Source organism: Geotrypetes seraphini, chromosome 4 (genome assembly GCF_902459505.1).
Source record: "Geotrypetes seraphini chromosome 4, aGeoSer1.1, whole genome shotgun sequence".
NCBI classification, from domain to species: Eukaryota; Metazoa; Chordata; class Amphibia; order Gymnophiona; family Dermophiidae; genus Geotrypetes; species Geotrypetes seraphini.
This window is the reverse complement of record NC_047087.1, coordinates 82302277-82320967: the sequence shown is the minus strand read 5'-3', so window position 1 is coordinate 82320967 and position 18691 is coordinate 82302277. Positions and strand designations below refer to the sequence as shown.

Here is an 18691-nt window from a genome sequence, read left to right as displayed (position 1 = left end):
TGAAAACCCGACTGGATTGTGGCCCTCGAGGAGGGATTTTGACACCCCTGGTGTAAGCGCTATTCTATAAACTGCGCCTAGCTTTAAGTCCATTTATAGAATAGTGCTCAGCATGTATTAGGCACTACATATAAAATCTAACTCTTAGGCCCGGATTCTCAAACTGGCGCCAATTTTCTAGGCACCAGTAGGCACTCATACCTCTGTTAAAAACACCATTCAAATGGTATTTTTAACCAAGATTTGAGGTGCATACTGGTGCCTAGAAAATCAGCACTGGAATCACGTCTATGTAGGCACTTTAAGCCGCCAAACACCTAAGCAGAAGTGGCATTAAGTGGCCTACATAGGGCTCCTTTTATGAAGGTGTATTAGCGTTTTTAGCGTGCGCTAACCGAAAAACTACCGCCTGCTCAAGAGGAGGTGGTAGCAGCTAGTGTACGTGGCATTTTAGTGTGCGCTATTCTGCGCATTAAGGCCCTAACGCGCCTTCATAAAAGGAGCCCATAGGCTCGATTCAAGTGAAGATAGTTGCTTGAAATGTAGGCCCGGAAAACCCTGGCCTACATTTCCATTGCCTAGCTTTTGCATCAGCGCAATTCAGAAACCAGCACTGATGCGAGATTGATATGCAGTCAGCGGCTACTTTTAAGGTGGCTGCCGATATCAGCACCGGTTCGAGAATCTGGGCCTCAGTGACTAGTGAATCACCATTCATTAATGTAACCATCTTAAAATGATGTACACACGTTTTGCACTATAACTTTTTCGTCTAGTGCCTGAATAATGAGATTTAAATACGACACCTTGCTTTTGGTAGGTCTCCATCATCCTTTCGCCATCGTACAGTAGGCACAGGGTCACCTCGAGCTTCACACTTAAACTCTGCGCTGTCATCCACAGTTACTGCCAGGTTGCTAGGTCTCTTCACAAAGGATGGTCTTTCTAAATAGCCAAATACAGAAAACAAAATGAAAACATGTTTGATTCATTTTGATCATCACAGAATGCCATAAGTCCAAAAATAGAGTTTTTAAATCTAGCACTGCCTATTTCTGAGCCAATGATATATGGCAGAGCATAATGAAAGCACAGACGGAACTAATGCAAAAGGCAGTTCTATCACAAAATATAACTTCAAAGACTTTAAGTCAACCAAAGTTTAAAAGAACATCTCATAAAAATTATTTAGGAAATTTACAGTAGGAGGAAATGATTACCAGGAAACACAAATTAACAGCATACAGCAAAGTCTATATGATTAAAATCAAATAAAAGGTTCCGATGCAAAGACACAATTGAAGTCCTGAGATGTTTGCCTCTCTTCTGCCCCTCAGCACTGCCCTCTTATTTAAGTGATTCTGTCTTGTCAATCATTCTATCATTCCTTCACACAACCTTCACCCACAGTACATGATACAAATCTCCTCTTCCATCACACATTACTGAAACTACAAGCTACAACCCCTAATATACCCCAGCTCAATAATTCCATAATGCCCCTTATTTGTTGTATATATGAATCAACAGCATCAAGGAAGAGGAAGTGACCAAACCTATGGTCTGAGAACCAGGGAAGCCAGATTTCAATTCCTGATTCTGACATCGACATTCATTGGCCTTGAAAAAGTAATGATCTCTCTTTGGAGCAGGACCATATTGTTCTAGAACACTTATCACTGCACAGAGCTGTGTATGTATGGTAGCAGTACAAACATGACTTAAAATTTTTTTTAAATGACTTGCCCTCCATTCCCTTGAAACGACACTCCACCCCCCCCCCCACACACACACACAACCACCAAAGCAAAGATTCTCCCAAGAGATGTATTTCAACCAAAGAATACCACAGATACTTGCTGGGAAAGCAAAGAAAGTCAGAATATACTGTAGTTGTAGTTACTGGGCTGTGTTAGCTATCAGTCAGTGGTCACACAGTTTATTTTTCTAGCAAAATATCAATAAGAGGGCACAAAAATAAACTAAGATAAAACAAAACAAATACATACATACAAAGAAATAAAATGAATAACAAAAAAAAAAAAACAAACCCAACCAAAAGACAAAACAGATGCACAATGATAACACTGGGACTCATACATCAGCACTCTCATATATACTTCTATTCTCAAAATCCAATTGGGCAAAGATTGGCCGCAGCTTTATTTAACATTAACTTTCATAACATTCTTGTAAATAGAACAAAACCCCTACACTTAACCATTTGGGATTTAACTCTGAGAGTTAATCGGTATCGAAACTAGCTCTCCCAACCCAAAACTTTTCATTACCACGCTTGGTGACTTACCGTGTCATCAAGCCACCTCAACTCATGGCGGTGCCGCCCATGAGGACATATTTACAACTCACATATCATAAGTCTTCAAATTCAATCTACCTCTGATAAATGCTCTGCCTTTAGGCCCCCCCAATCCCCCAGCTGCAACCCCCCAAAGTCCCAACCAATCCCCACCCCACCCAAATTCACAACTCCCGCTTCCATACAGCCACCTGAGGATGGGAGGGAGGGAAACTCAAAATCCCTTTTGACTTCCTCCCTTGCTTTCTCCCACTGTCCCTTTGTTTTGCCCGCCAATTCTCTCCAATTCCTTCGTCCGTCAACTCCTCCCCCATTCTTTTCCCCCTATCCCATGCTTCTAACCACCACCAATCATTTTCATTTTTCCTGCTACTACCTCCCTCACCTCACTCCCTCCCCCTCCATTCAATGTCACCTAATGTTATTTGCCACCCAGGTTAACTGTGTGGCCTTTTTAAAAGATGAATAACCCTACTGAATGTGGATATCTACCAGACCCAGTTGGTTTGCTCTAAAATATCTACTATAGGGGAGAAAAAGACCTCAAGCGCCTGCAGCTGCTTATTATTAGAAATTGGCTTGATAAGTCAGCTATAAGCGGGTTATCACCGGTCAAAACACCCCTTTTTTAAAAAAATTATATCTTTAATATATTTAATAATCCTTTTTCGCTTTTATCATTTTTCTTTGTTTAATTTCTGGGTTTTTTAAATAATAGGAACCCTTTACCCAATATCATTTTGTACTTAACTTGGGATATATTACTGCCCAGTTTGATGGGTGCGATGGAGCATCCCCGTTTTGCTCTTCACGTTTTAGAAGGGCTTGTTCAGGAAATGGGTAATCCTATATTGCCAATACTGTAGAACTTTATGTGATGTTCAGCAGTTAAATCTACGGGTCGCAAAAGACAACAGGCCCTCTGAAGAGCGAAATGGGGACACTCCATCGCACCCATCAAACTGGGCAGTAATATATCCCCAGATGAGTACAAAATGATATTGGGTAAAGGGTTGCTATAATGGTTATGCATAAAAAAACACAGAAATTTCTCTGGAACCTCCTGTCTGGCTTACCCATCTTACTCATTTTTTAAGAACAAGCATTGCCTTAAGATAAGTAAATTAGATGTCACTTTTTTCTGTATAATGGATAAGTGCACATTAAAAAATTGATTTAAAAATTGGTGAAAAAAGGTGAATAGTGAAGGAATTTAGTAATAGAAGAGAAAGAAATTTCATTAATAGGAAAGAAAACCTATAAATAGTGAATTAAATTCCAGATTAGTAAAACAGTTAAAAATAGTTTAAAATTTTTTAAAAATTGTAAAGTTATCAGGTTTTTGGCCAATGACTGGAGCAAGGAGCATTAAAACTACGCTGATCACCTCAGTCTATGACATCACGACTGTGCGTAGGCTCCAAATCTGAGGCCTTTTCCTGAAGACTAAAGAGACTATATAATGTTGCATATGATAGATAGACATTAGATGCACTTTTCTAATTGATTGGAGTAAAAAGCATATGTTGTTTTCACACATGCCAAATTTTATCTCCTTCCATTACATTTTCTAAGTTGGACTCTTTCTCCCACACAAATACACCATTTTAATTTTATTTTTTGGGGGGTGGCATATTTTTATCTAGGACAATACGATGAAACCTTCCACCCAATGTGTGGCGGCAGCCAAAAAAGCAAACAGGATGCTAGGAATTATTAAAAAAGGGATGATTAACAAGACTAAGAATGTTATAATGCCCCTGTATCGCTCCATGGTGCAACCTCATCTGGAGTATTGCGTTCAGTTCTGGTCTCCTTATCTCAAGAAAGATATAGCGGCACTAGAAAAGGTTCAAAGAAGAGTGACCAAGATGGTAAAGGGGATGGAACGCCTCTCATATGAGGAAAGACTAAAATGGTTAGGGCTCTTCAGCTTGGAAAAGAGACAGCTGAGGGGAGATATGATTGAAGTCTACAAAATCCTGAGTGGAGTAGAATGGGTACAAGTGGATTGATTTTTTCACTTCGTTAAAAATTACAAAGACTAGGGGGACACTCAATGAAGTTACAGGGAAATACTTTTAAAACCAATAGGAGAAATTTTTTTTTTCACTCAGAGTATAGTTTAGCTCCGGAACGTGTTGCCAGAGGATTTGGTAAGAGCAGATAGCGTAGCTGGTTTTAAGAAAGGTTTGGACAAGTTCCTGGAAGAAAAGTCCATAGTCTTATTGAGAAAGACTTGGGGGAAGTCACTGCTTGCCCTGTACCGATAGCATGGAATATTGCTACTCCTTGGGTTTTGGCCAGGTACTAGTGACCTGGATTGGCCACCATGAGAACCGACTACTGGGCTTGATGGACCATTGGTCTGACCCAGTAAGGCTATTGTTGTGTTCTTATTTTCAAAATTAATGTATCTTTCAACTAGTTTTTCCCATTATGTAAAATTTTCTGAGAGTTATTTTGCCCCATACAGATAAATACACGGATAAAGGCAGAGATACCTTCTAAACCTCTTTTGAATATTTCTTTCCTATTTCCATTGGGTTGGAAAGAATAAGAATAAACTACAAACAGATAGGAGGACCACACCTAGCTCTGGTCAGCCTTTTTAACAGTCTTCAATATATGCAAAATATGTGAGCATTTTTTTTTTTTTTACCTGTACACTAGAGATGTGCATGACCCCAAAATGTAAAAAGTTGTTCGCATTTCCCCCAATTTTCAATTGTTTTTCATTTCACATATTCATTTTCCATAATGCCCATTAGAACATTTTAACATATACCCCAATATTGGCTGGGTAAATGTTACATCAGGGTATGCTAGGGAGGTAAAACTCCTAGATATAATAAAGGACTGCTGCTTGAAGCAATTGGTCCAGGAACAGACAAGAGGAGCAGCTATTTTAGACCTAGTACTCAGTGTTTTAATTGGCTATTAATGGTGCGGTAATTGACCACATCATAAAAAAACAATTAAAAACTAAGGCTTCTATGCAGATGCATACCAGCACTGAACGTCAAAAGAGGCATAGTTATGGGTGGAGTTGAAGTTTGGTGCTGTGAAGTGTGATTCTACATCAAAGATAGACATCCAGAAATCCAGTAGAGAAAATGTCACCAAGACGTCTATCTTTTCTTTTTGAAAATGACCTATCCAGATGTTTGGCCATTAGTGTATCTATGCTTTTTGGCTATTTTAGATAGTTCCAAGTCAAATAGATGTTGAAAATCAATAAAGAATTAAAAGAAAAGAAAAGAAAATGACCTATCCAGATGTTTTGGCCATTAGTGTATCTATGCTTTTTGGCCATTTTCGAATACGAAGATGTCCAAATGTAAAACACAAAAAAACAAGCTACTAGGACATCCAAGTAGCCAGCATTCTTAGCAAAATAGTCACAGATAGCTGAGCACAGCAGAGCAGAGAGGCATTCTAGAGGGGTTTGCAGTGAGCGTCACATGTATACATGTCATTAGAACCTGCTTATACTGTATGGTGAGCCCTCCAAAACCCACCCAAAACTTACTGTACTCACCTATACACCACAACATTAGCACTTATGTCTGCAGGTGTCATCTTTATTTAGGTACAGTTCAATGAAATATCTTCAAGCAGATATAGTAACAATTATGTAGCTCAAGAATTTTGAAGAACGAAAACCTTTTTGAGTTCTGGTGCAATATTTGCTGTCTTGATGCCTTCCTTAGCAGCATTTGCTGTGATTCATGATCGGTCCCATTTAATTCTCATAGTGGAAAAGTGCAGATAATTTTGACAGATCTTTGCTGATGGATTTTGTGTGAACATTGAATACAGATAAAAAAATGATTTTCTGTAAAAGTAGGCAGTCATCACCTAATAGCTGCCCTAATATAGCTTATTCACATACTTCAAATGCCCAAATGCATTAAGTCTGTAGAATATTTCTCATGTAATCAGCTTGAAGAAATTTACCGACATTTTCCATGCACAAAATAGGTAAATCCTTCTGTGTTGGCGAAAGTTATCACAAGGTATTATTTATTTACTATTAATTGGGATTCAGCTCTCACCCCTTCAGTTGTTCAAGCTGAGCTACATTCAGGTATCTCTCTATCCTCAGAAGGCTTATAATCTAAGCTTAAATGCAGATTTTGGCCTGGATTCTGTATAAAGCGCTGATATTGGTGGGTGCCGATATCGACGGCAACTGATTGCATCTCATTCACGTGATGGCACCCTATAGAGAATCACGCTTCTGCTAAAAATAGGCACCAGACATGTAGGCCCAAATTATGAATCACAACAGATAGAGGTGCTTTAAAGTGCCTAATGCCATATCCGGTGTTAGCCATGCCCATAGTGGCATTAAGCACCATAAAATGTTTACGTAGGCACGATTCTAGCATCTTTTATTTAGGCGCTGGTATGAGCTTTAATTTTACCATTTTTCACCGTTTTAAATGGCGTTTCTTGATTAACTTAGGTATCGGTAGGGTGCCTACTGATGCCTAAATTTTCGGCACTGTTTATACTAAGAAGGTATGAAATGGGATTACATAAATTCAAAGAGATTGACAGTATCTCTTACCTAAAACAGTGAGCTCTGCAACTTCACTCTCCCGTTCTCCCACCATATTGGTTCCGACACACACATACTTGCCAGCATCACTTTTTCGAGTATAGGTGATCATGAGTTTTCCTCCGCGAATCTAAAATAAATTATGCAAAAATGATTCTAGTAAGTGAACGTATAGTACAAACACTAATGAGTTTAACTTGTGTCCCACTGTACTATCTATGCCTAGCATAGCTTTTTATATAAGGACTAAGCATATTTAGGTATCTGTATAAAGCTATTCTTGCACGTAAAAGTCTATACGAGTTTGTAAAAGGCCTCTTATAAAATTATCCCTGCATAAAATTATGCCAGATGGCAAGGCAGCATATACTTTTATGTGACTAGAATATAGATATGTTTGAATATTTAGGCTCCCTTTTATCAAGCTGCGTTAGGTTTGTTTTTTTAACCCTGCCTGCTGTGGTAAAAGCTCTGATGCTCATAAAATTCATATGAGCATCAGAGCTTTTATTGCAGTGGCCAGTGATTAAAAAAACCCTAACACAGCTTGATAAAGGAGGCCTTAATTATTTATTGCATTTATAGTCCACATATGAGGAATCTTCAAAAGGTTTCCACACTTGGCCCTATCAGTGCCTAAGTAATAAATGCCATTTAAAATTTGACCATTAAAGTGCCTACTGGCACCTAATACATGCCAAAATCATGCTTTCGTAGGTGTTTTAGGCTGTTGAATGCCACTATGGGCGTGGCTAATGCCAGAAGTGGCATTAGGCAGCCTAAAGTATCTAAGTTGGTGTGATTCATGACAAAGGCACCATCATGACAAAGGTGATCATCATACAATCGGTGCCTGCTTTTTAGGCAGCCATCGATATCAGCACTCTATAGCGAATCCTGGCCTAAATATCTCAAAAGCAAATTACATCATTTTTCCATATAATCACTCTATTTTGTGATACATTTTTCCCAGCATCCTGCTAACACACCCCCTTACCACTTTTCCAGCTCTCAACCATTTTCTGTGAAAATATGAAAGTGCGGAAACTTTTTGAAGAACCCTCGTAAAAGCTATGCAGATTACACCATCACATACATAACTGAAATACAAATAAACATACAAAAAATTTGATGAACAATGACAATAGAGCATATCATAAGACTAAGGGGGGATTCATCAAGGTACGGTAAAGGGTTCACCCTTTTATAATGTCACAGTAAAGGTCTCTACCGCAGGCTGGTGAGGTAAATGCTATGATATTCATAGGAATTCTATGAGCATCTGAGCATTTTACCTTGCTGGCCTGCAGTAGAATCTCGGATCCACACCCTTTTCAGATCTGGAGTTAATAACTGACAATTGTTCTTGAAGTATTTTCCCCTCCCTCCAGTAAATAAAAACTGACATCTTCAGACATCTGGAGATAAAGCTTTATTACATATTTTATTTTTTTACTTATTTTTGAGTTTAGCTGGGTTCTTTAGGATAGTTTGTGAATTATCATGGTCAATCAAATTCAATCCAATTACTGGTAACTACAAAATGTAGCTCTCCAATGGGGAACAGTTTATTCTTATCACAAAAAAAAATAAAAAAAATCATACGCTCACACCACCAGATTACGTGGCAGATAATGACAAAAACAAATGTTTTTTTTGTATTCCTTCCAAATTAAGAATGTCAAGGTAGATTTCACACTTTTTTATATAGAGCAAATGCTAACAAAATAGAAAGGTAGTTCTTCCTCCTTTCCAGGATCACACTATTGGAGACGTTGGAGAAAATCAAGAAATGAAGATTACGAGAGTTACGAGATATGTTTGAAAGAGTATTTGCAATTATGTGAAAACAAAAGGTATACACACATCTAGGAGATCAGATTAGCAAAGAACCGCCCTAGAGAATTATATAATATCGTAAGATGTTTAACTGAGAGGAATTGTAGAGATGAAAGATGCAATGATCCTCCTGCAAATAATTTCACGGTCTATTTAGAGAGAAAGTCAAGTGTGAATGGGGGAGGAAAATAAGGTATTAAGGAGATGAAAGCCCTGGTACAAGAGAGGGCAGTGAAATGGGATAAATTTCAAGATATTACTACTACAGAGCTTGAGAAAGTGGTTCACACCCTTACAATAGATAGAGCCTGTAGTGAGCCTTGTTCTTCAAACGTTTTTAGTCGAATTTCAGACGAGATTGCTCCATTTTTTACTCAATTAGTAAATAAATCCTTTAATGTTGGAGTATTTCCTGAGAGTTGTAGTTGGTATTGTGAAACCAGTATTTAAGAAAGAGGAGTTAGATAAAAATCAAATGTGTAACTTAGACCAATTTCAGTTTTGCCATTTTTTGACCAGGGTACCGGGAAAGGCAATTTTGCCACAACTATTTAATAATAATAATAGCTTTATTTATATCCTGTCATACCTTTCAGTTCAAGACGGTTTACAACAGGAGAGGCTGCAGGAGTGCAGTGAAGTTACATCAAGCGCATGAAGTAGGAGTAAATAAAGAGGTGTGTAACATAATTATATATATCAGAAGGCAGGAGCATGCAAGTAGATGTAGAGGAAATCGTTTGAGGAAATTTAAACAAGTTTGTCAAATAAATAGGTTTTCAGTGATCTTCTGAATGACTGGTATGACGATGAGTTAAGGAATAAGTCACTTAGAGTATTGTTCCAGATTCCTGCTTGGAAGGAAAGTGTCTTGTCGAGGAATCTTTTGAATTAGAAGACTTTGTAGATCAAAATAATTACTTAGATCAAAATCAATTTGGACTGTAGGAGAATGATAGGAACACTTTTGGTCAAATGGCATACTCTTAAGCGATCATTTGATCATCATTAGTGAAGATATCAAAATGAGGGGGGTAATTCTTGATGCAAAATTATCATTTTAATCTCAAATTAAAAAAAAAGTAGTGCAGAATGCAAACTTTGCAATCAGAAATATCAAAACTTAATTATTCATAAATTTTTCATCTTTAAATCTGAAATACATTCAAAATATCCAATTCCTATCATATTCTAATGCAAACGTAGCAATTAGAGTTGCTGTATTTGAATTTGATTTAGAGCTCTCCAGTAAGCCAGTAATATATAAACTGGCCTGCTGGTTTTGCAACGAAGGTAGTTTTTTCAGTGAACTACCAAGGAAATATAATATGCTTTGTTATTGGGGGCATAGATTCAGTAGGGATTTTCAAGACCTCTTTGAAATATTTCTTTAACATCTCAATTAGTTGAAAAATAGAAGATTGTGGAAAATTCAAAAATCTCAAATTCAAACGTCTCTCATAGTTTTCCAGTCTTTCCATTCTCTGGTGAATATCCAAATTATCCTTCAAAGCAGTTTGAACTTTCTTAACCCCTTCTATAGTTTCACCAAATTCCTTTACTTGGGAGTTCACCTTTATAGTAAAGTCCCCAATTTGTTTAGTATAAGTTTGTACCACCTTTGGGAGTTGGAAAATCTTATCTAAGTGTTCAGTCAATTTTTCCTCCATAACTGTAACAGCCTCCCATACCTATTCCAAAGTTATTTTCTCCATTCTTTTCTTCAACTTGGTGGAGGTCTTAAACCCAGCATTTGCAGTGTTGGTTGCTATGTAGTTAGGCCTCAGGAGCAATCTCTCCGACCATCCTCCTACTGCTCCTTCACAGATTTCCCCGGCTGTTTGTAATACCTCTTTGGAAGGAGAAGAAGGAAATGATGTCCCAGGAATGAAGCTTCTATTGGCAACCTCTCCGGTGTGTAAAACTATGGAAACACTAATCAAGCACAAACTAGATACGATCATGAATGACGAGAATCTATGAGACCCCCATCAACATGGATTTACAAAGGGAAGATCCTGCCAATCCAATCTGATCAGCTTCTTCGACTGGGTAACGAAAAGGCTGGATATGGGGGAGTCCCTGGACATAGTGTACTTGGACTTCAGTAAGGCTTTTGATAGTGTCTCACACCGCAGGTTATTGAGCAAGATGAGTTTGATGGGATTGGGAGAAACGTTAACTGCATGGGTAAAAGACTGGCTTAGTGGTAGACTTCAGAGGGTGGTGGTGAATGGCACTCTCTCCGAAATGTCAGAAGTGATCAGTGGTGTGCCGAAGAGTTTGGTCTTGGTTCCGATCCTATTTAATATCTTCGTAAGGGACCTGGATCAAGGGCTTCGAGGGAAAATTGCATTATTCGCCGATGATGCCAAACTATGCAACATAGTAGGCAACAGCTCAGTGCCCGACCGCATGATGAAAGACCTACACTTGCTGGAACATTGGTCCGCAACTTGGCAACTAAGTTTTAATGCCAAAAAGTGTAAGGTCATGCACTTTGGCAACAGAAATCCATGCGGAACTTCCACCCTAAATGGTGTGACCTTAGCAAGAACCACTGCAGAAAGGGACTTGGGAGTAATCATTAGCGAAGACATGAAGTCTGCCAACTAAGTGGAGAAAGCTTCATCCAAGGCTAGACAAATGATGGGTTGTATCCGAAGAAGTTTCGTCAGCTGGAAGACCGAAGTTATAATGCCATTGTACAGATCCTTGGTGAGACCTCATCTGGAATATTGTGTACAATTCTGGAGACCGCATTATCAAAAAGATGTGCAGAGAATGGAGTCGGTTCAGTGAATGGCCACCAGGATGGTCTCAGGACTCAATGATCTCCCGTATGAGGAAAGCCTGGATAAGCTACAGCTATACTCACTCGAGGAGCATAGAGAGAGGGGGATATGATTGAGACGTTCAAATATGTCACGGGTCGTATTGAGGTGGAAGAGGATATCTTTTTTCTTAAGGGACCTACGGCGACAAGAGGACATCTGTTGAAACTCAGGGGTGGGAGATTTCATGTTGACACCAGAAAGTACTTCTTCACCGAGAGGGTGGTTGATCATTGGAATAGTCTTCCACTGCAGGTAATCCAGGCCAGCAGCACGCTGGACTTCAAGAGAAAATGGGATAAGCATATGGGATCACTTCAGGGAAGAATTTAGAGGGTGGGTCATTAGAGTGGGCAGACTTGTTGGGCCGTGGCCCTTTTCTACTATCACCTTCTATGTTTCTATTATCCGCAGGGTTTCCCATTGACTTCTCAGCTTCACTTCCGGGTTGAAGTGGAGTCTTGCGGTCTTCAGGGCTCAGTGTGGTTTCTGCCACGCTGCGGGCAAAATCTCCTGTCTGCTGCTCGCCTTCTCCCCGTGGACTTTCAGGCTTAACTGGTAAGAGAAAGCTCTCCAACGTCTGTTGTATCGACACCGGGGAGGGAGCCGGTTCGACTGGGAACAAACGCGGCTTCCCTTTCCTCTACACATGCTGTTCTTCAGCGGCGTCCTCTCACCAAACCGCTTTTGCTGCCATCTTGCCTTTAGTCTCTAGAAAAGTATTATTATCTATTTTGTGTTTTAATATTTATTTATTTTTGCTAAAGCTGTCACTTACTGAGGCTGAGGTTTATATTCTATTTGGGGTTTTTTTGTTTGTGTTTTTTAAAGAAATTGACCCAAGGCAGTATCTCGCAGGAATAAGTAGGACAAAGACAACAGTAAGATTAAGGGGTTTTTTTTTAGACTAATAGATGCAAGGTTTGATTTACTTGATGTAAAATAACCTTAGACTAGACCAAACTAAGCAATGAAGGCATTAAAGTAATGTGCCACCGAGAGCACGGAGAACCTTTACATATTCCAATTAAATTATATTACGGCCAATTACGATTGTATGGGAGAAAAGTTCAAATCTCTAATTCACCAGCCTTATGGAAAAGGTCAGGCGTATATAGAAGGCAAAATATACAGATAATTTTGCTATCACAGGCCAGATACAGTCAGTGACTAGACGGGAAAAATGTTTGCAGTTATGATGCATTGCGTAATGCCCACTGCAAAATTCTCTCATTCAAAATTAATATTTTCATCAAAAACAAACAAAAAAAGTTATAATAAAAGGATTACAAACAGTGACGTAGCGAGCATGAGAGTTACCCGGGGTGGTGGTGCCCCTCCCCCACCCTCATCTCTGCCCCCACTCCTTCCCTCATCCCCCGCTAAAATGACTAACGTGCCTTAGTAAAAGGACCCCTTAAGCTAAGGGCTACATAGCAGTAATGGGCTGATGATCAGGTAATTTGGCATTAGGAAAATATGCTGGAAAAGCTCAGAAAAAAAAAAAAAAATATATATATATATATATATTATATATAATATACACACATACACACACACACACACACACACACACACACACACACACACACACACACATATATATATATATATATATATATATATATATATATAGCACATTCCTTGATTGTAAACTGATAAATATAATTTTTTTAAAAAATTCATATTTCCAGCAGGCTGGCTCATTCCTTGCACAAGAATTAAGGGGCTTGTGCTCAGAAGGCTAAAAGTGAGGCAGATGATTGCATACGGAGCTATGTTAGTTTTGTATTAAAGGACGTTTATTCCTTGACTTTCATCAGTTAGTTTAGTGATAAAAGGATGAGGATATAGAGTGGACAAGTCGATTTTCATTTGGAAATTGTGATCACATACCCAGTCTGAAATTACAAAATGCATAAACGAATGCTTGCGAAAATACCAAAACTAATTGGCAAACCACAAAAAAACTTGTTCCCATACTGATTAAAATACTAGAATTACTTGTGGGAGAATCTCCACAATTGCACTATACAGAATGTGTGCAGAATTATGCATCTGTCACACAGAATTTGGACAAGGCCAAGCAGCAGGACTGGAGTAAGACAGGCTAAGACTAAGAGCTCTTTTTACTAAGCTGCGCAAGTGGTTTTAGCACGCACTTAGCGTGCTCTACACGCTAATGCTTCCATAGAGCTGGTGTTAGTATTTTGCATGTAGTGCGGGGATTATTACGTGCTAAAAACACTAGCACACCTTAGTAAAAGGAGCCCTAAGGTCAGAAATTTAGGAATGGATCCTAAAGTCTGCCAGCAGAGTGGCTGAAGATCTTGCTGCAAGATAGAGAATAAGAACTGGAGGGGGTAGGAGGGAAAGAGAGAAGAAAAGAAGAGAAAGAAAAACAGAGGGAATAGAGGAGACTGTGTTAGAGAAAGTGCCGAAGGTCTTGTCACCGTTACTGAAAAAAAGACCTTTCTAGAAAACTTGGCTCGGCATAAAATAAACCTAGACAATTATCTTTTGTTGTGAACCAGTTACTACTATTAATTATTTTTATAGCGCTACCAGATGCACGCAGCGCTGCAAAAAGTGACAAAGAATAAGAAAACAGTCCCTGCTCGAAAGAGCTTACAATCTAAACAGGCAAGGACAGACAAACAAGATGTCATGGATACAGTTAGGGGGAAGAGTTAATCTGCTGGCTGGTTGGGAGGACAGAGGGGAGTACTGGACAATTAAGCCATTGTGACATCACTGATGAGGTTGGCTCTTAGGCATTGGTAGAATGAGGCATTATGACATCATAATCTCAGTTCTGCTTCCCAAAGATTGAAACTCTTCACACTGGTATCACTACCAGACACACATAGTGCTGTACAGAGTCACAAAGAAAACAGTCTCTGCTCGAAAGAGCTTACAATCTAAACAGGCAAAAACAGACAAATAAGATGTCATGGATACAGTTAAGGGGAATGGTTAATCAGCGGGCTGGGTTGGAGGACAGAGGAGTAGGGTTAAGGACTGAAACATGAGAATCGCCATACCAGAACATACCAAACTTCAATGAAGCCCAGTACTCTGTTTTCAATAGTGGCAATCTAGGTCACAAATATGTGGCAGGATCCCAAATAGTAGCTAGATTCTATGCTATTTATCCCCAGACATAAAGATTTGCCTCTCCCCAAGTCTACCTTAATAACAGTCTATTGACTTTTTCTCTGGGAACTTGTCCAAAACCCTTTTTAAAAAAAAAAAAAAAATTCATCTGTTAATTGCTTTTACCACATCCTCTTGCAAAGTTCTAAGGCTTAGCTATGCATAAAGTGCAAACTATTTTTCCCAGGAGTTGTGGTCTGCCAAAATTCCTCCAAAAGTGAAGCCTATCAGGGAAGTCACAAAATATTGAAAGAACTATGATTTATTTACTTTATTATTTATATACCACTTATATCCTAAGTGGTTTACATTCAGGTACTTTATCATATTTCCCTATCTGTCCTGGTGGGTTCAAACTCTATCTAGTGTGCCTGGGGCAATGAGAGGATTAAGTGACTTGCCCAGGGTCACAAGGAACAGCGAGGGATTTGAACCCACAGCCTCAGGCCTCTCTAGCCTCAGCTAATATCAGTGTTCATGACTCTCAAGTAAAAAAAAAAAAAAAGACAAGCCAAATATGGGATTTATTAGAGAGAAACAAGGTGGAAACTGTTGCTCAGGCAGAGAATGATACAGGGACAGAATTTGTCTCCATCCCCGTTGCCGCGGTTAATCGTGGGAAACCATCCCCGTGTCATTCACGGGGATCAGAATATGAATGGGCTCAGCTACTCACCCTCAAGTCTTGCACTGAGGAATGCTGGTATAGAAGGAGTGAGGTTGAGATGGACACTAAGGAATGACATAGGATGGTCTTCTGCAGTTATCCGCGGGGACGGAGACAAATTCTAACCCCATTTCATTGTAATATGAATTTTTGTCTCGCATTTGCAAAAACACACCTGAATGATCCCTAAGACTAATCGGTTAGTGTACCTTAGTAAAAGGGGGCCTAAGTCTCCATGCACACATCCAATTCCAAACTACACAAGATCTTGTCTCCCTATTACATGTACCTACCTCAAGAGTGCCATAAAATTGTCCTTTGCAGTGAATGTATTTGCCCTATGCAAGTAATGTATTGTATTACTAGCTGCTATACTTATATTGCCTTATTGTTTGCCTTGCTACTGTGCTCAACCCCTTGTGCTCAGTCCTACAGGCAATACATAAAAATTATCTCACTATTGCCATTCATCATTTCAATCTGTTGTTCTGTTTATCTGCTATGTGTAAATTTGTTGCTATCTTTCCACTGTGTATTTAACCTTTTATGGGTTCCTCTGGGAGGACAGGCAAGAAAATTGACTAATAAATAAATAAAAAGAGTTAGTATGGGTTCAGCTGAGGGAGATCTTGCTTCACCAATTTGCTTGACTTGTTTGAAAGTGTTAATAAACATGCAGATAAAGGTGAGCTGGTTGATGTAGTGTATCTAGATTTTCAGAAAGCTTTTGACAAAGTTCCTCATGAGAGGCTCCTGAGAAAATTAAAGAGTCATGGGATAGGTGGCACAGTTCAGTTGTGGATTAGGAATTAGTTATCGGATAGAAAACAGAGGGTAGGGTCATTTTTCTCAATGGAGGAGAGTAAACAGTGGAGTGCCGTAGGGGTACTGGGACCAGCGCTATTTAATTTATTTATTAATGATCTGGAAATTGGAACGAGTGAGGTGATTAATTTTGCAGATGACACTAAACTGTTCAAAGTTGTTAAAACACATGCAGATTGTGAAAAATTGCAGGCAGACCTTAGGAAATTAGAAAATTGAGTGTCCAGGAAATTAGAAGACTGACTGTCCAAATGGCAGATGAAATTTTATGTGGACAAATGCAAAATGATGCATATTGGGAAGAATAACCCAAATCACAGTTACCAGATGCTAGGGTCCACCTCTGGTGTTACCACCCAAGAAAAGGATCTGGGTGTCATTATAAACAATATAACAAAACCTTCCACCCAATGTGCGGCAGTGGCCAAAAAAGCAAACACGATGCGAGGAATTATTAAAAAAGGGATGGTTAACAAGACTAAGAATGTTATAATGCCTCTGTATTGCTCCATGGAGCGACTTCATCTGGAATATTGCTCTCAATTCTGGTCTCCTTATCTCAAGAAATATACAGTATAGTGGCACTAAAAAAGAGTCAAAGAATGATAAAGGGGATAGAACTCCTCTTGTATGAGGAAAAACTACAACCTTCTGGCCGAAACACGTGTCAAGTCTTTTGATCCAATGAGTTTGTGATTTAATAAATTTCTCAAATTATATGCCATTTGACCTGCATGTGTTCCATGTCTCCTCCACTGTGTTGTGTTTGTTTCTACCCTGCGGTGGATTTGTGTTCTTTTTTTTGTGTACTCATCTAGGATGCAGCAATACTATGTACATCTTTGGTGAACACCCTTGACCTGTCACTCCCCTTTTACTATACATGCTGTAAAATAGCGCTTAGCTTGATGCTCATACAAATCCAAACTGCTAATGCCAATTGTTAGCATCTAATTATTGGTGCTAATTGGCTCGTTAACCAATTTAGTTGCATGTGCATCTCAGAATAGCACACAATTTTGCACATGTAAATTTGCATACCATTTATAGAATACAGGATTAGTGTCCCAAAAATATATGACAAAGAAATCAAAGTGTAAAAAACTAGGGAAACAAGTATCAAACATTTTTTTTTTTTTTGCAGTCAGTAAAGGCAATACACAGAAAAAAATGAAAGAACATGAGTGAACAACAGAGATGGCACAAGATCAGAAGAAAATGTTCCCAGAAAGCTTGCCCTTGCATGGCTTTGCTGAAGGATTTTTCTTTCAGTGCTGGCAGATCAGAAACATACTCTCCATAGTCAAAGACACACTTAACTGCCAGCATCAAAAACAAACAGTGAGAAACAGAGAAAGCTTCTAAAAGGCTATTCTATGGTCAGACAAACCATTGATAAGGAATACATGCTAGAACTTATCTGAAAAAAATATATAAAAGACTTAACCATGTCACAAGACAACCATGCACAAAGAGGTTGGGGAGATGCAAACTCTGAACTCTGAACTTAAAATTCCCTTTTCAAGGCTTCTACTATTATGAAGAAAGGTGTGTCTAATAATAATTTAAAAAATGAGTTAACCCTTTCAGGACCAAGGGACATATTTGTCCCATAACTTTAAAATCCTATAAATTTTGATTGGGATAGTCTACAGTTCTAAATTTGATATGTACGGATTCCATATGATACTGCCTTTATGTAAACAAACTGGTTCCGACATTCATTCATTAGCGTCGTTGCCAGATTGACGAGAAGATTCACTTGCCACACTGTCCATAAGCCAGAAGTGTGATTTTTTTTTAAAAAAAATAATGATATTTCACAAAAAAAATCAATTTTTTGGCATCTGCAAGCCCTTTTTACCATGAAAATGTCGTCAAAACCACAAAAATTGGCCTACGATCCTTATGGTCCTGAAAGGGTTAAATAATGAATTGTTTCCAAACCTAGTCTGATATCTCAATGGCAGTGTAAGACCCAGGGTTGGTTCCCAAGCTGATCTGTGTTCTTGGACTTGGGAAGCTGCAGAGGTCTGTTTGTATCCCCCCCCCCCCTCCCTCTCCCATTTCACTGTTCACATTTGATATCTATTGGCACACTTTTCCCAGAGAATCATGCTCTATCTCTCTTAGCCAGAGGATTGCCCTTTGATGGCATGGTTACTCAGTGGAGGGTTGAGGGAGAACCACGGAAAGGACTGCCAAATGCCTCCATTTATGTTTAATTCTCATTAACAATCTGGACTTGCAGTCTTGCCAGTGCATAATTTCTGGGGGAATGGCCTGGAACACAGTTGTTTTCAGACTCGAGAAGCAATGGTATTTTGCTGAAGACCCTCCCCTCCAAGCAGCCTGCAAGAAAAAGGGGGGGGGGAGGAATAAGCCCCTCTACTCCCTAATCCAGCTCCACTTCTCCTACCCCTGGCCTACCCAACCCCTCTCTTGATTTATTTATTTTTTATCAGCAAATTAAGCCCCGAGTC

At 39.1% G+C, this 18691-nt stretch overlaps 1 protein-coding gene across 3 annotated transcripts in view; it reads right to left on the bottom strand.

Annotated features, from left to right (window-relative positions):
* Positions 1 to 18691, bottom strand: part of LOC117359264 (roundabout homolog 1) — a 613895-nt gene that overhangs the window by 188283 nt on the left and 406921 nt on the right. For all 3 annotated transcript variants that reach the window (XM_033941733.1, XM_033941732.1, XM_033941734.1), the window contains 2 exons: positions 6897 to 7017; positions 807 to 945 (listed from right to left, as the gene is read on the bottom strand). In XM_033941733.1, the coding sequence (XP_033797624.1) occupies positions 807 to 945; positions 6897 to 7017 (260 nt within the window). The remainder of the gene's footprint in view (positions 1 to 806; positions 946 to 6896; positions 7018 to 18691) is intronic.